The 18,244-nt window shown below is 42.9% G+C and overlaps 1 protein-coding gene across 7 annotated transcripts in view; it reads right to left on the bottom strand.

Annotated features, from left to right (window-relative positions):
• Window positions 1-277: 277 nt before the first annotated feature.
• Window positions 278-18,244, bottom strand: part of cltcb (clathrin, heavy chain b (Hc)) — a 77,979-nt gene continuing 60,012 nt past the window's right edge. For 4 of the 7 annotated variants that reach the window (XM_038814639.1, XM_038814641.1, XM_038814640.1 and 1 more), the window contains 11 exons: window positions 16,329-16,493; window positions 16,003-16,110; window positions 13,711-13,878; window positions 13,480-13,629; window positions 12,817-12,948; window positions 11,520-11,630; window positions 11,031-11,201; window positions 9,901-10,122; window positions 7,757-7,777; window positions 2,706-2,781; window positions 278-1,261 (listed from right to left, as the gene is read on the bottom strand). In XM_038814639.1, coding sequence (XP_038670567.1) covers window positions 1,143-1,261; window positions 2,706-2,781; window positions 7,757-7,777; window positions 9,901-10,122; window positions 11,031-11,201; window positions 11,520-11,630; window positions 12,817-12,948; window positions 13,480-13,629; window positions 13,711-13,878; window positions 16,003-16,110; window positions 16,329-16,493 — 1,443 coding nt within the window. In that variant the 3' untranslated portion in view covers window positions 278-1,142. The remainder of the gene's footprint in view (window positions 1,262-2,705; window positions 2,782-7,756; window positions 7,778-9,900; window positions 10,123-11,030; window positions 11,202-11,519; window positions 11,631-12,816; window positions 12,949-13,479; window positions 13,630-13,710; window positions 13,879-16,002; window positions 16,111-16,328; window positions 16,494-18,244) is intronic. The other 3 variants (XM_038814643.1, XM_038814644.1, XM_038814645.1) reach the window with 1 other exon arrangement.

The raw sequence follows: 18,244 nt of genomic DNA, 5'->3' as shown, positions 1-18,244 counted from the left end.
CTTCACTCCCCCCTGACCAAATGAGTCAACATGTACAAGATACAAACATCATATGGACTGCATTGAGAAAGCTAACTGAGCAGATACCTGCATACAAAGTAACCAAATCCAATAAGAGCTTAAACAGGTGGCAGTCTCCCATGTGAACATCTCAATTGATTGCTTAACAGGACCATGTTTTTTTTCCCCCATCAGCTTTATTTATCAAATAAATGAGTCAAACCAAACGAGTAGTAAAACGAAACCAAAATAATGAAAGGACACAAATCAGCAGAAATCCATAGTCCTGTTATTTTATTTCCAATCGGCTTTCAAATTGCACAAAACTGACAGGACAGTTTAATTCTTTATTCTGTACACTCAAAGACAGTGACCTAACACACCACAATATCCAGCAAATGCAAGACCTTAGCACAGGGTTGGAAACACAGACTGGGTTCAGGGAGTTTGTCAAAACAATGGTCCCACATCAGCACTGTATATTAGGACAAGAGGCCATCCTAAACCACGAGGGAGTGAACAGTTTAGTAGAAACTTTATAAACCTCTACATGGTTTTAAAGAGGCTGCATAGATCAGGAAGAGTCCAAGTTTTCAAATCGATGAGTCAGGTGAACTTTTATGCCTTCAAAACAAACAGAACTACTCAATTTCCAACTTTTAGATCATGGTGTTGGGTGCACTGTGATTAGTGTTTTTGTTGCTTAACATATCAGATAAGCAGCCAAGTCCTGTACTCAACTTCTATCTTTAACTTTTATCAATACAATGAGATTTACTGCTTTATATTTTTTTTATACAGCCCACAAGCTGCCCACACAGTTGGGAGATACTACATCAAAAGTATTGTCTCACTAGAGTGCAAATCTTTACAACAGACTGTATTGCAGGACATGAGCTCACTCCAAGAGCTTTAAATGCGACAACCATTCCCCTTCAAAAGAAATCACAATCTAATTAACATGGAATGTGAGGGACGAGTTAGACAGCTGTGATCCAAACATTCAGAACTAGAAAAAAAAAATGACTGAAGTCCTTCATGACATACAATATAAAGAGCTTTGCTTTCTCTTCCCTGTAGAGATGGGAGGGAAACTGGCAGATGCTGAGCAGGTGGGTAATGTGGGAAACTTTTGTCTCGTCTTACATACTATACCCATATCCACCAGGAGCATATGGTTGGGCACCATAACTGTAGCCATAGGATGCCTGTGGAGGGACGCTTACACTGGGTCCTGCTGTCAGCATGAGCTGCGACTGACCTACATAGGAGAAGAGAATTAGTATATTTCTAGGAGGAAAAGAGAATTAGTACATGTCTAGGAGAAGAGAATTAGTATATTTCTAGGTTATTTTGAGGAGACTAGTAATAATAATCTTTTATTGCTTGCCACAAGTATGAAGCTATGAAAAGCCCCTAGTCACCACATGAGTGCTCCAAGACATGGACTGCTTGAAGAACAAACTTCAAAGCATCCACCATTTCCACAGAATAAATGGATCTTTTTAATTGCAGGGAAAGAACTTGTGCAGGTGAATAGTGAACCACATTTTATCATAGCTACTGTAGCAAGTCCTATCTCCACTGCAAAAATCAGATATTACCCCAGCTAACACTTGCAATATTTAGGCCGCTTCAAGATGTTACATATATACATAGAAGATAGGAGGAGGAAGCCTTTTGGACCTTTTGAGGCTGCTCTGCCATTCATCACGATCATGGCAGATCATCCAACTCCATAGCCTAATCCAGCTTTCTCCCCATAGCCTTTGATCCCATTCTCCCCAAGTGCTGTATCTAGCAATCTCTTGAATGTATTCCAAGTTTTAGCATCAACTACTTCCTGTGGTGATGAATTCCACAGGCTCACCATTCTGAAGAAATGTCTCCTCATCTCTGTCTGAAATGGTTTACCCCGAATCCTCAGACTGTGAGGACATGATCAATGTTCTGGCAGCAGTAGGTAGCAATACTGCCTCTCAGCACCAGGGACCCATGGGTGACTCAGTTTGCAATCCTCATGTCTGTGCTCATTTCCTCCAGTTGCCTACCACATTCCAAAGTGGTTAGTTGGGGCTATGGGGATAGGGCAGAGAGTGGGACTTTCTGCACTGTACAAATTCTATGGTAGTGCATAGTTGATAAATGCTTCTTTTATTCCTATGTGAACAATAAAGGAGCATTCATGAATGCATTAGACCAACCTATTGTACTTATTGTATGCAAATTCTGTGTAGCTGACAGGCAGCATGGTTGGTGGGAGGATGCTTACACCACCGAGCAGCATTACTGCTCCAGCACCAAGTGCTTCATCAAGATTGATCTTTCACCAACATGCAAAATGTGCCAGATGACAAATGTTACTAGGATTTAAAGTTATAGACAAACCATTGAGCTCGAGCACTTTGAACTAAAAACCCAGTAATAGTTATAACTTGGTTCAAAGCTATTAAAATTAAAGCCCATGTGCTGAACTGGTCTAAGTGACAATCAACAGTGGAGATGTTAGTGCTCTCCATTTAGACTGCAGCCCAAGTGCTTACACGTGTTAGCTTTTAAAGGAGGACCAGAGCCTTCCATCTGTATTTCTATTGGTTCATAAGATCAAAGCCTCCTTCCTGCTTGGTCAGAAAGTTCATTTCTTTTAACCAAATGGCAATTTTTAAAAATCCACAAAAATGCAAATGCTGTGAAATAATACAGACCATAAACAATGGGTGTTGTCTCAGTAGCCTGTTCCTCCTCTTTCCTCAGCGATTCAGATATGTCCAATTTATCCACCTGAAAAAGCCAAAGCATTACCAGTCACTCGTCCCACATTGGCAGGATGATTCTGCTGATCAGAAGGAAAAGCCTTACAACTGCTTTAAATGTTAGCAATTTCCAAAACAGGAAACAAGTGACCATTCAATGGATTGCAATACAAACCACCACAACTGTTAAAATGTATGGCAAAGCGGACTTAAATTTCTAAAGTCAGCGATTTCTAAAATACCAAACTAGGACCAGAATATTGCATTCTCTACACGTACCGGACAAGTGTCCTAATGATAGTTCCATTCACACACTTGCAGTAAATTGCAGCACCAACATGCAGGGCTTCGGGAGGTACACCGAAACCGCCACTCGAGGCAACACCACAAGAAAGCACACTTACATAACAGGGAGGGAACAGGTCATCTGTTTTCACCAAGGTGGGGAAGCAGGTAGTGTGCAGGAGTAGGGAAAACAGATATGAATACAACTTCCAGTTTCCAACTAACAAAGTGGCAAACAGCTTCTGGATTGGGAACATTGGAATCATGTGCCAAGATTGCCAAAGTAACTTTGTTTCATACACCAAGCACTTCTTGCTTTCAAATCCTAATTTCTTTAGAGAGTTTTATTTTAAAAAGGGGCTAGCCACCAAATTAAGAGTTTTTAGATCTTGGAAGGAAACTAGCCACCTCAAAGTAAATTGTGAAAGCAACTGTGTAATGTATCCACAAGGCTCCAATTATGTGCTTATAGCAGCATTCTGTTCCCTTCTTCGTTGAAGGGATAAAGCTCAAGTAGCCCTGCATTTATGCTGAACTAGCTCCAGAGGGCAGAGCAAAGCAACAATAGAATCCATTTTGCCACATTCTACAACCGTAATCTCTCGGGACACTGATTAAAAACCCACCTGCAATCCAGGTTGAACAGCTTCAAGGAAATCTTCCATGAATACCAGAAGGATTACAGCAAGTGAACTTTAACCAATTTCAAATTCTTCAGATTAAACAGTTCTAATTTTCCTTCCTAAAGAAAATCCACTCAATGTTGCTTCAAATGTAGTAGACCCATGTCTATCTAATGCGATGTTGAATGAAAGGTATATGTAGGATATGTAGGGACTGCAGCTTTAAATTGGGTAAAAGCAAATCACAAGACTGGTTCTGGAGTCTGCTCAAGATATAGAAGTGCAAGGTATATTCTGACTGTTTCCATTGTCTTCAAGTGCATGTATCACAAACCTGCCAAAGTCCCTGGGCTATAAAACTGTTCGTTAAACTATCCATCTACTTCAGAGATGCAAGGAGTTGGGATCAAAGATCAGTTTAACAGGGTAGCCAAGTGGTTAGCACTGCTTCCTCACAACATTGAGGACCCGGGTTTGATCATGGCCCCAGATCAGTCTGTGTGGAGTTTGCACATTCTCTCCATGTCTAGGTGGATCTCACCCCCATAACCAAAAATGTGCAGGGTAGGTGGCTTGGCCATGCTAAATTGCCAATTGGATATTTAAAAAAAAAAATTAGTTTAGCAGTGTAGATACAAGTTGTGCTTGCAAATGAGGAGATGGGAGGAAGTCATTGGATATCAGGGTACAGGCCTCCCTACAAATCCATGAATATAACAGATGGCAGTTGGGGGGGGGGGGGGGGGGGGGGGGTGTAATAGACAGTAGGGACAGAAGCAACCTGTAACAGCAAATGCTGATGCTGACTAATTGCTCAGCACAAAACACAGGTGGAACGTGCACTCTACTGGAGAAACAAGTTTGAAGGGATTGAGAAAAAAAAAAAGGGGTTGAAAGATTCATCAAGCTTGGGTAGAGGGAAAGAATCTACAGTGTAATCCTCAGGTGGAAACTTACCTAGCTAGGAAAGTAAACAAAGCCAGCCATCAGGAGCAGAGAATAGAGCATCTACTTTAACAGAGTGCAGCATATAGGAGATTCCCAGACTGGCTGGGGACTGTTTGAGTTTAAGTTGCCTACAAAAAACAAAAATGTCCAAGGTTCCAAGTCATTGTTATAACTGGTTTGAAAGTTTAAAAAACATGAAATCTTGCCTGGTTATTTTGAACTGGAAGTTCAAATTTCTTGCAAGGTTTCACAACAGAAGATTCCATGCTCATATTGCCACAGTTCTTTTCTACTCTGGTCATTCACATACAAGCTCGATAACAGCAAGTGAGGTCAGGCTTACTGGATAGTCATCAGGAGTAAGGCCTGGCTAATAATGGCCTCCCTTTGGACCTTACTCAACTATTTGCCTTAATCTTCTAAACAGCTTGTTTTGTAGTTCAATCCTCAAGATTCAAATAGTGTTAAAATAACAGGTTTCCAGTATACCTATGCACAGCTCAAGCTGTTAGTAAGGGAGCTTAGATTGCCACAGGATATACAAGTGCTGATTAACTGTTGCATGCAATATTTGCACCTGGACTTCATCCATTGAATGGTCTCCTGTCCCCATGCTTGTTAATATTAACATATTACTGTATTAGTTGGAGGTATGCAGAGAAGTCAACTGAAAAGCAGATCCAGGACAAAGTTATCAAATGAAGCTAGTGGCATGGGGCAAAACTGGTATTACATAATAAACTGGTGAAGCTAATGGGGACTCGAACACTCATCTTGCCCATCCACCAAAGCAGTCTAATCTACTTTACTGCAGCTTGAAGAATTCACCAAAAACTCCAAAAGTCTCCACGAAAAGCACAAAATTCTGCCCCTTGCTAACAAGTAAAAATAGACCACATCTTCAATCTTGAAAACCATGGACTAAAAACCTTGCAAACCCTCTACACAGCTCTTGCAGCACTAAGCTGACATTATTTAAATGTGGAGGGACTGTTTATTGTTGCCATTTGGACTAACACACACCACCCCCCACTCTCCCCCTCTTCCCCCCCCCCGATATTCTTGTTAGAAATTTTTCATGAGTGACAGGGAGAGATTATGACCAGGTTTAATCATAAACCAATAAGTTATGCACCAATGATGGGTCAGACAGGTGGGGCAACATGGTGGCGCAGTGGTCAGCACCGAGGACCTGGGTCACTATCTGTATAGTGCACGTTCTTCCCATGTCTGCATGGGTTTCACCCCCACAACTCAAAAGATGTGCAGGTAGATTGATTGGCGGCTGCACTAAATTGTCCCTTAAATTGGAAAAAATAATTGGGTACTCAGTCAGACATCAAGGTTGTATGGAGATGAAAGAATCAAACCCAGAAGCTACTTCAGATAAGTGATTTTAATGGAAGCTTATGCGAGAATTCCATTCAGAAATCAGGATATCGTGTGGTGTTCCTTTTTTTAAACAAAGTTAAGAGTACTCAATTTTTTTCTTCCCAATTAAGGGGCAATTTAGCATAGCCAATCCACCTAAACCTGCACATCTTTGGGTTGTGGGGGTGAAACCCACAGACATGGGACGAATGTGCATGTTCCTTCAGAGTTAACTGCATCCAATTTCTTTCATCTAAAGATTTAATCTTTAAAGTTAAACCTTATTTGGGGCACAAGTGCACATGCCTCAGGTGATCATCAAGTGTACCTCCACATTCCACTACCAACAGACCCACCCTCTATTGGCCTTCTATAGACAAACTAATGCCAGTGTTAGCCACTAAGTACATGGCAATTTCCTTGGAGGTGAAGGCCTCATTATGGAGGCCATGAACTGCTACTGTCAGCTACTGCACCAAGACAATCACATGCCAAATTATTTGACAGATTATTCCTCAATTGTTGTAAAGTTTACTTCAGTAACCTAGCTGCAAAGTGACCAAATTGAAAAATCCATCCTAAAAATGAGATTTTTGTACACCTCACAACAAGACTAGAGGAATCATAATTACAGGTATCAACTCATTGTAGGACTGGAAAAAAAAGTGTTGCAACAAATTACTTTATATTGATCTGCATGAAACAGCTCAAAATTCTTCACATACCCCTTTGTTAATAGCAGTTAGTAAGAAGAATGCAGAACAGGAACTGCAGCAGAAAGGCTTTTCCACAAACTACAGCCAGCAAACTGCAGTTTTGGTACAGAAAAAAAACCATGCTGATGATGTTTCATTTTTAGCATTCTTGTGTGCATGAAAAAGAGGCAAAAAGTACTGAAGCAAAAAAATGGGCCCCAAGATGGTTCTGCCAAACAGGCCCTTCGAAAGCACACAGCCAAGCAGAAATGCTTCATGGCCGCAAACGTGATTCTTTTTGCAAATGGAGCTGCACATGCTCAAGTGTTGAACAAACACCAGTTCTATTACCCATTTTTCACACACAGTGGCTGGGAGGGGGTTACTGAATGGCTGTACCCACAACACACTGCTGCCCACTTATCCTACAAGTCCCTGTGGATCATCCTGTTGAGCCACTTGGCTGCGGCACAAGTTCAAACCCATTTATGTTCCCATTCGATCTTTTACTTGGAGAAACTTGGGGCATTAGACCTGAACATGGAAAAGCACCAAGGACTTTTTACCCTCCAGTAATTGGGAGCAATGAGGCACCACAGGGACTAACTTCCATGAGAAACAGTGCGGGGGAACAGATCCCATCACGAAACCCCTCAAACTGCCTCATGTCCGTCAGAAAATTTTAACAGAACTAGTTTATAAGCTGGTTCACAATCCTGGAGGCGGCAAGACGGATTGCATCTTACATCACAATCTTTAATACTCACATTGTAAACTTTCCACTGAGGCATTACACTATTAAAAGTTAAGAGTAGCAAAAAGACCAGTTTTTTTAATTCTGGAAAGGCAGGGATTGTGAACCAGGCACCATATGGCCACCTGCCAATTCCAGTCAGTGACTCAAAGGTCACTGCGAAGGTCCTCACTAAACACTTCAACTGCTCTAACTCTGCTCGGAAGGATTTGTAGTGGATCTAGTGGAATTAAAAAGCAGCAGTGTAAGATGGGAAGGAAACAATTCATGCAGGTATCCTGAGTTTCAGTCTCCAGAGCTAAAGATGGAAAATGAGTCAACTTTCACCTTTTTCTTTATTTCATCAACCTGCAAGGGAATTCAGAGGGTAGCAGCTTAGAATCAAAACTCATCCAGCACAATAAAGCAGGTAGAAAACAGCAAAGAAAAAAGGAGCAAACAGTCCAGGAAGGGGAGATGGAAAGGAGGAAGAGATGGGGGGAGGGGAGGAAAGAACAGTAAACAGCAGCATTGTGTACTATATCAGGAAGGACAAATACAGATGAAGATGGCAGAATAAAATTTGATAATTCCCATCTTACTATGATTATTGTACTAATCAACCACCAAAGCCAGACTCCATGATTTAAACTGTGCAGCTTCCAAGGCTGCAGCACCCCTCCCAAAACTCCAATTTTAAAAGACTGCCATTTCCCAAACCAACTTCCAATTAGATGGAAAGTAATTCCTTAAAATTCTTTCATGCAGAAAAAACAAATCTAGCAAGTCTTTGCTTCAACATGGGACAGAAAGCAAGGCATGCTCATCCCCAGTACACTGCATAGAAATAAGCGTTGCCAAGGTAATTACGGCCATTACTTAAATAGCTAAAGGAAACTGCCCAACCCCCTACTACATGGAATTTACACTGGCTGCTTCACGATGAATTAGATTCCAAATCTGAAGTTTTATTGTGCCATTCATCTGCAAGAAAAGGTAGTTTGCAACAGGTACAGAAAACAATTAAATATCAAAATAAGACACTGCAAGCATATTAAAGGATCATAACTCGGCACAGGAAAGTTTGGCAAGGAATGCAAGGTAGTTAGATAAGGCATTAGTGTAAACAAAATGCTGCAGGTGTGGGTAGGGGGAACCGGATTAAGAGTGTTAACCACCTCAAGTTCCTTGCTGTCACAATTTCAGCATCTGATGTGATTCAATTCAAGAATTGCTATTCAGACAAAGTTTTGTTAAAGTACAGCAAGAAAATGCCCTCAAATCACATGCTCATGTTATTTGGGGACATAAACAAACATTGTGCTGCTCAACAGCAGTTGACAATTCCAAAACCTCAATATAGTTTGAAGCAACCCACTTACGGAATCCCATTCCAGACAAATTCAAAAGAAATATTACGTCATCATTAAAAAACACCAAAACTAGAGTTTAATTCTGGTCACATCCAAAAAGCACATTATGGCAAGATACTTAACGCGAGCCAAGTCGTAATAGTTAAGCTAGCTCCAACTTTAGTTTAACAGTAGAGTATAACATCAGCACATTGTTAAAAGGACAAGAAAAATAAAGGATAACTTCAACAGGGGATCTGGCAAAATTCCTTGAACAAGCAGAAAGACTCCAGTTGCTGGTCAGCAGTTAAGTAATACAGCTATATGCAAAAGGTATGGCATTGGAGCCATCACATTCACAGCTTTATGGTACTGCAGTACTACCACTGGGATAGATCTCCCACTGAGCCAGCACAAAGTTTTGATTTTTAAGTTCTTCATCTGCAATCTGTAGTCCAGGATCAATTTTAATACATCAGGAGTCTGCACAGAAATGCATTTCAAAGAAGGGGACAAATAAAGCCACTAAAGAGATCAAGACTCAAATTCATTCAATTTATGGTGGAGCTTAAATACAAAGTGAAACAGGAGGGCAGTTGCTTTGTGTTAGTTGGGCAAACTCCCAGCAGCCCAGCACTTGGCAGATTGGCCTGGCCACATTTGTGATGCAGTAATGTCAAAATCTGGTTCAAATGTTTGATTGAAAACATTCCTAAACCAGAGAGTAGATGGTCAGAGGATTTAGAATGAGATTAAATTGATGTAGAATGACCAGATGTAGTGCACAATTTTACTCTGGATGTCTAGTAGGTAAACGAAAGGCAACAACCCTGTAATTTGTAGCAGAATTTTACTAAGCCTGTTAGACCAAGGCAAATCACGATTTTCCAACCAAGAGGTTGACAAACTACAAAAAACAGTAAATTCTCAGATCTGCAAAGTTACTTCTGATGTCAAAATAAACTTCCTTCTTTGTGCTAATGCACTGTAGACATCAAAATAGTCTAATCTCCATCACTAGAAGCCATTTGACAACTCAGAAGTGGCCATTATAAAGCTCATCTTAGAGGCAGACTTAGGACAAAAGCGTTTATATGCATTCAACCTCCTTCAAGCTCATTCCAGTTTACGGTCACATACCTTTGAGAGATACTCCCTCATCACCTGGATAAAGTATGGCATAGAGAAGTCCATAATGTTGTGCCGCCAAGAAAGTTCAAGCACAACATCTGGCCTCAGGAGGTCATAACAAGTAAAAAGACAGGAAGCAAAGCAGTCATTCTTCCCATCCTCGAGGAACCACTCTAGCAATTCCTCTGCTAGCTCAGTATCCTTGGACTCGGATGCATATTGCATTGCATCCTGAAAAACAAGAGAGAAACACAAGATGAGCACTAACTTACTTGCAAGAGTACAAAATGGAGGGACTCTGGCAGAACAGTGGCACAGCGAGTTAGCCCTGCTACCTTACGGCACGAGGTACTAGGTTCAATCCTGGCTCTGGGTCACTGTCAGTGTGGAGTTTGCATATTCTACCTGTGTTTGTGTGGGTTTCACCCCCACAACCCAAAGATGTTCAGGCGAGGTGGATTGACCATGTTAAATTGCCCCCTTAATAGGGAAAAATAATAAAGCCCCAATCCAACAAGGTTGGGACAGATGTATGCTGATGTACACCAATTTAATTTATAGTTAGCCTACATGCATGGCTCAGGTATTAGAAAATGGTGTGAACTACTCAGCCCACTGATGTGCATCTTCCATATATGTTTTAAACCTTGATAATTTCATTATTAGACAAGCTCATGGCAAGGTGACTAGAACAAAGTGAGGTCAAAAAACCTAATTCCTTTGGACTATGTCCAGACATTCCAGGTCACCCTCTGCCATTCTGCTAGTGTAAACCAGATTTAAAAATGTAAAAATACTTTTATTCCTTTAATACAAATGCAACAATTTGTTATAAACTATAGTTTAGAAAGTGCTTCAAATAGTGATTAACAGATCTTTCTTTGGAGTCAGAATCCAAATTTTCACAACAGCAATAAACCTTACGGTGACGGAAATGAAAAATCGCTTATTGTCACAAGTAGCCTTCAAAAGTGAAAAGTGAAGCTATTCAATCTTCCAATCAGTGGGGCAAAGCAAGAGTCTGCCAGACAGCTTCAAAAACCAATGCTGGCACAACAACCCAACCCCAGGGAGGAGAAAAGCAATCTTGGTAACTCCACCTCATTCAGGTGACAGAACACAAAGTGAAATGATCTTACTTTGTACAGCAGGTCCTTCTTGCATAGCTCCACACTCTGCTGCCAACGGTTGTTACCCTTGAACAGATACGCACCAATTCGTCGGAACTCAATCAGCTCGTGTCTCGCAAGCCGCTGAGCCAGGGAGATATTATCAAAGTTGTCATATGCGTCTATAGATATACGAAGAGCCTAAGTAAAAAGGACATTTCTTTTCAGTCTCGGCAGACAGACAAGTGCATCTGCTTCAAAAAGTTGCTCACATCTACTTGTATAGAAGCCACAAGATTAGGAGTTGACCAGGTCAACTCCATTGACTTATCATATAGACTATAGTTGACACTTAAAACTTCATCTATGAATCAAGAGTTCATCTACGGATCAAGAATGGTATCACACCTTAATTTCATTTACAGATCAAGAATGGTACCACACCTCAATTCTACAAAGGACATCAGGACAGTAAAAATGCTGCTAGTTGCGAACACCTTCCGATTCAGTTTCACATACCTGATAGTCCTCCTCCTGGATGAACAGGTTATTCAGTGACTCATTCACAGACTTGTTGTTGTTGCTTTGCACAGAACGCAGGTAGGGTTTGACCAAATTCAGCTGCTTCACCTGAAAAAAAAATCAAGACACCAGTTTGATTGGTTTGCAATTACTGTTATTTAGTCAATGTTACCACCCACTGTATATGAGCAGATGCTCCAAGAAATTCAGCACTGGATTAAATCTTAAGCACCATGCAATGCCAAGTAGAATTGGTTCAACTTCTGGTTCAGAATCAGATTAGCAGGTCAGCTCCAAGGGGTTACCAGTATTCAGGGGCCCTGTTGGTATGACTGTTCTGTTCTTTTGGGCAAAACCAGTTAAGGTACTACAGTTTTGAAGGTTCCATCGTCATAATTCCTACAGTGCAGATGGAGGCCTTTTGGCCCATCTAGTCTGCATCAACCCACCAAATCTGCACCCTACCCAGACCCATGCCCCCCCACCCCATCCCTGTAACCCACCTAACCTCCTGGATACAGAGTGACAATTTAGTATAGCCAATCCACACATCATCTTCCAAAATAAAAATCACATTTAACAGTCTCACTTTATTGATGTCCTAGATGTCACTGTTGCCACTCCAATTTTACCCAGGACATATCCATTTGCATAACATGGCATCCATGACTGGGGCAGGCAAGACAGAAGGTAATCTGATACAGTAAACAGTAGCAATTTAACCTATTCTCTCCCATGGAGAACAGCAATCTACATACAAGAGGAGAAAGTCCCACACGTTTGTTCTTTGGTGCCCAAGTAGCCAATGTCAGATGGGTGTGTAAATAGGTGAAATGTTCTTTGAAACAACTGTTGCTCAATTATATGAGAGATGGGGGGGGGGGGGAGGGGGGGGGAGAGAGAGAACAATGGAGTAGACAGGTCAGCCCAAGTATGACACTCAAGGTCAAACAGCCATGCAGACACTTGCCACAGCTCTGAAGTGAAGGCATAATAACTGCAGAAAATTAGTTAAATACATTTAACAAAAAGGGGAAAACAGGATGCTACAAGTGCCATTTCAAAACCGGCATTTCCACTCAAAAAACAAGCTTAAGTCAGAACTTTAATATTTCAGGTTTCCAGCATGCTAATATTTTGCTTTTGCAATTCAAACATCTTGGCTGGGAAGTGTTCTTAACTACCAACCTAGAAAAATTTCAAACTCTTCAACTGATTAAAATTGCCAAACTGGTCACTTTTTCTAACAAATTTGTTTATAAGTCAGTTATTTGCATTGGCATAAACAAAGTACCTTAGTAAAGTAGTTCACAGCACGCGTATGATCCAGACGAGGAGATAACACCATGAGGAGGTCATTCAGTAATAAAGGCTTAAACTCCAAGTAGAACTGTGTTGCTTTGTAATAGAGCTCCACATTGGCCACCTTAGAAAAATTAAATTTAGTATTAAAAAAGTTTACATTGACAGCAAGCCAGTCTTCAGTAGATTAAGGCTGACTAAAGGGTTATATACCCTTTAGTTTCCACCTTCCTCCAGCCACTGGGTGGCACTAAAAGATGCCACTTCTCTAGTGGCACCCAGTGGGTAGAGCTGGTATTAAAACTCAAGTTATTAAAACTTCAGTGATCCTGGCCAGATTCAGCTAGTTTCTAAAACTCAGCCAGGTTGTTCCCCTGGTGTGCATTTGTTGAATTGTCCTTTTGAGGGCAATAAATGCAGGTTCTTACCAGTTATATCAATCTTAAGAATAAATATTATTTTTGCTGTTGGGGGGGGGGGGTACATACAAGTGACAATTAGCATTTTTAACTCTGCTACAGGGGACATATTTTCTTACCATCCATGCTAAGCAGTCCATTTTAAAACACAGGACAAATTATTTGAAGCGAATGGCCTACGATAGACCTGCTCCAAGAGTGGATAATTCAGAATTGTCTACGTGAGCAATGTTTACCTTGGTGATAATGTCCTTGAACTGACCCTCCTTCCATGCATCTGTTGGATGGTTCATCATGGTAATGATGGCATTGTCATACTCTTCATATTTGTCATATAGGAAAACTAGCTCTGCCCACAAGTGAGCTTGCTCTGCAGCTCTCAGCACCTGTGCAAACCCAAGCCAGTTAGTAACAAATTCAAAGTACACAGTATTATCAAGCCAAAAGACAAAGCAAGTTTACATTACCTTGGGAATGTTGACTCTGGACCAGAAGAGCTCCAGATGCTCCCTCATCTTCTGTGGTTTGTATTTGGAGTATAGGATAGCCAATTCAGTAAACATTCCCATATGAGCACGCTCCAGACCAAGAGCAGCTTCCAACATGGTGATGAGTTCTTCAAAGTAACCACGGTCCTGTAAACAGAGTCCATTAAGACACTAGTTCAGTGCAAGTTTAATCCTAGTCAAAAAAAGTTATGCCGACTAGTTATTCCTACCAATCGCTATTCGGAGGGGTACAAATCGCTATTCGGAGGGGTACAATGAGCAGTTATGCAATTTTTAGTTGAAATACTAGTGAGGAAGCTTTTGCAGCCGACTACTGACTTTTGATGAGACATTAATGCCCAGCATGGTAGCACAAGTGAATAGCACTGTGGCTTCACAGTGCCAGGGTCCCATGTTCAATTCCCCACTGGGTCAGTCTGTGCAGAGTCTGCACTGCACGTTCAGTGTCCGCACGAGTTTCCTCCAGTGCTCTGGTTTCCTCCCACAGTCCAAAGACATGCAGGTTAGGTGGATTGGCTATGATAAATTGCCCTGTGTCCAAAAAGGTTAGATGGGGTTATTGGGATAGGGTGGAAGTGAGGGCTTAGGTTTGGTCGATGCAGACTAGATGGGCCGAATGGCCTCCTTCTAGGTTTCATTAAACAGCCACGTTGATTATACATATTTCTGGTTATGTCAGGCATTACCAAAATGCTAGGATCCCAAAGAAGGTCCTACAGAAAACAAAATCCAGGGGGGGCTAGCCCTCCCGAATCTACAATTCTACCACTGGGCGGCAACAGCTGAGCGAGTAAGGGGATGGATCCAGGAGCCAGAAGCCGAGTGGGTGCGTGCGGAGGAGGCCTCCTGCATGGGGACCTCCCTCCGGGCCCTCGCTATGGCAGCACTCCCATCCCCACCCAAAAAACACTCCAGCAGCCCAGTGGTGACAGCCACCCTCCAATCCTGGAACCAACTGCGGCAGCAATTTGGCCTGAACAAAATGTCGGACAAGGCTCCCATCTGCAACAACCATAGGTTCAAACCAGCACTGACTGACGCCACCTTCAAAAAGGTGGAGGCAGGACGGGGGGACACTGACAGTCAGGGACCTATACACGGACGACAGGATCGCAACACTGGACGAACTGACAGAGAAATTTCGGCTGGGGGGGGGGGGAGGAGGAGAAGAACGAGCTACGGTACCTGCAGCTCAAAAACTTCCTACGAAAGGAGACAAGGACGTACCCACAACCGCCACTACTGGAAGACCTACTGGACGCAAGTATCCGAGAGAAAGGGAACTGTAGCGACATGTATGACCGACTGGTAGAAAGGGACGACACCGTACTGGACACAACAAGAAGGAAATGGGAGGACGACTTGGGGATGGAGATAGGGTGGGGACTCTGGAGCGAGGCACTGCATAGGGTCAACTCCACCTCCACGTGCGCAAGGCTCAGCCTGACGCAACTAAAAGTGGTACATAGAGCCCACTTAACGAGAAACCGTATGAGTAGGTTCTTCCCGGAGGTGGACGACAGATGTGAACGGTGCCAAAGAGGCCCGGCCAACCACGCCCACATGTTCTGGTCCTGCCCCAGACTTGTGGAGTACTGGACAGCCTTCTTCGAGGCTATGTCCAAAGTGGTGGGGGTGAAGGTGGAGCCATGTCCGATAGTGGCGGTCTTCGGGGTTTCAGAACAGCCAGATCTATTCCTGGGGAGGAGGGCGGACGCCCTTGCCTTTGCCTCCCTGATCGCCCGCCGTAGAATCCTGTTTGGCTGGCGGTCAGCAGCACCGCCCAGAGCTGCAGACTGGCTGTCCGACCTCTCGGATTCTCTCCAAATGGAGAAAATCAAATTCGCCATCCGAGGGTCGGACGACGGCTTCCACAGAACGTGGGAGCCATTCATGCAATTGTTCCGGGACCTGTTTGTGGCTAACGTACAAGAGGAAGAATAGTCGGGGGAAGGTAGCGCAGGGGGGGGGGGGGGGGGGGGGGTGCTACGGGCTTGTTACGGGGGTTTGATGGCTAGCTACGGCCCAAAACCAAACGAAATAAATGCCAATAAACATGTTGGGGAATGTAAAATATGTATGCCGGCGAAAGGGGGAAGGCCACAGTTATTACTACGAAGATGCTCACCTGTAAATATATATGTTAATTTTTGCGTGTTCTTTTTTTTTTCTCTAACAATTTGTAATTTGTTCAATATAAAACATGAAAACTGAATAAAAAACATTTATAAAAAAAATGTCAGGCATTACCTGGTAGTAGTTAATAAGTTCCTCCAGTTCATCTGCATGTACGACAATATGGAGGCCACACATCTGAGCAAGACGGAATTCCTTCCCCTCAACACAGGCAAAACAAACCTAAAAACAAGTAGAAGTTTAAAAAAAGTTAAACCAAGTCCACATTTAAACATCAAAAGTTACTTTACAAGACACTGGTTATGACATAAACCATGTTTACTTGTTTGAGCCATATCTGGTGTCACTTGAAGCTTCTCTCCCCAAACTGGGAGACCAATGTACACCCTACATGTCATCGAATCAAATACAATCAGAAAGACAAAGAAAAACACAAGTACCTCCTTCCAAGTACGAGTGCTGTTTGCTTTGCGTGCACCATCCACTGCAGCCTGATATTCCCCCAGATGAACCAAGGTTGATGCCAAACGGCCAAAATTGGAGACATTGTTGTACAGCAGCTTAGCAGCTTCATACATGTGGTCATCATAGCAGCGATCACCTACCTGTGAACACAAAAAGACTTGCAGTACTGAACGGTGCCAACAGTAGGGATATGGAAACCAGGATGTCAAATGCCACTGACATCCAGGTCCCCCTTCAATAAAACAGCTTTTACAATACAAGATATGGTGAAAATATACAACAATAGTGTGTCTAATTTTTTATCTGGCTGTCGGTCTCAAAATGTAAAGGAGACCTACAACCAGTTACTGACAAATTCAACGAAAGGTCAGAGGACATCAGGATCAATAGGTGGTTTCAAGGAAACAAGTAGTAACCCCTATTAAAAAAGGCTACAATGAAGGTACTGGATCCCTACCGAGCACAACAGCAGTATAATTGGCTGCAGTCGTCATCAACTTAGGATGGGATTTGATCACTGCTTGGGAGGTTTCTCCCAGACTTTTTTGCAACAAGATATGCCCTAAATTGGGATGTGATGTTTCATCAAGCTGCTGGGGAGGGGTACCAGGAATGGGACCATTGCACCCTCTATTCTGCAGGAGGCGTTGTGTGGTGATTAGAGGGGAGATATTGCATAAGGCATACATGGAAATGAACGAGCACCAGAAGTTGGGAAGTGGACCGTAGATACACATGTGACCCCAACCTCCTGGCAAGCAGGAAAAAGCTGCAAATGCAGATCAATATGACAGTGCACCAGTTGCAGCACCTGAGGGGGGTTGCCTATGAATTTGGGGCGAAAGCCAGCCATTTCCTGCCCCCCCCACCAGCTAATTCGGAGATTATTCAGGTCAAGCCTTGAGGCAGGTTAGTTTCTGCCCTGGATAAAGTATAAACGTGGCATTTCAGACATTTGAGGCTTTAGAGGTCAGAGCCACCAGAGGGGAGTCGGAAATGGTAGAGTTATTTTTTAAAAAAGGCTTGGAGTTCCCAGAGGTGGCGGGAAATGAAGGGCTGGAAATGCCATTGGGTCCAGAGGAGGTCCAAACAATAGGACAGATGCACAGGGGCCGGAGGGGGTCCTGGTGAAATTTTACAAGTTTGTGAAACAGCTGGTTCCTACAGGGATGTTCGTGACTTTGGTCGAAGGTGCCCTTCCACAAGCATCCATCTCTCTACTCCCAAAAAAGGGCAAAGGAACCTGCAGAATGCGGGTCCTACTGTCCTATTTCATTGCTCAACGTAGACCTCTTGGTTCTAGCATTGAAATTGAAGCCCCATCTCCTGGAGGTAGTTGGGGAGGACAAGACGAATGGTCAAGGGCCGAAGACTTGTCATCCATGTGTAGAGACTTTGGATTTATCCCAGCTGTTGGCCTGGAGATTATGGCCATTAAATGCAGAAGTGCAGTGGAAGTACCTCCTTGTGCTTTTGGAGAAGTTTAGGTTGGGTCCCAGGTTTCTGCTGTGGGTGCCTGCTGTACAAGGCTCCTTTAGCCAGCGTTGGTACAAGTTTGCGTTTGTTTCAGTTATACAGGGGTACAAGGCAGGCGTGTTGGATGTCTCCCCTCAAGGGTCTGGTTTAGCACAGGGCTAAATCGCTGGCTTTGAAAGCAGACCAGCAGCACAGTTCAATTCCCATACCAGCCTCCCCGAACAGGCACTGGAATGTGGTGACTAGGGGCTTTTCACTAACTTCATTTGAAGCCTACTTGTGGCCATAAGTGATTTTCATTTCATTTAATTGCATTTCAAGCCATTGCCCAGAGGGCTTCAGACAAGTGGACGGGGATAGCGGGGTGTAGTGAAACATCGGCTGCGCCTGTGCATAGATTATGTTATAGATGGAG

Source organism: Scyliorhinus canicula, chromosome 12 (assembly GCF_902713615.1).
Source record: "Scyliorhinus canicula chromosome 12, sScyCan1.1, whole genome shotgun sequence".
NCBI lineage: Eukaryota > Metazoa > Chordata > Chondrichthyes > Carcharhiniformes > Scyliorhinidae > Scyliorhinus > Scyliorhinus canicula.
The sequence above is the reverse complement of the archived record's forward strand: the minus strand, read 5'-3'. Positions and strand labels throughout refer to the sequence as shown.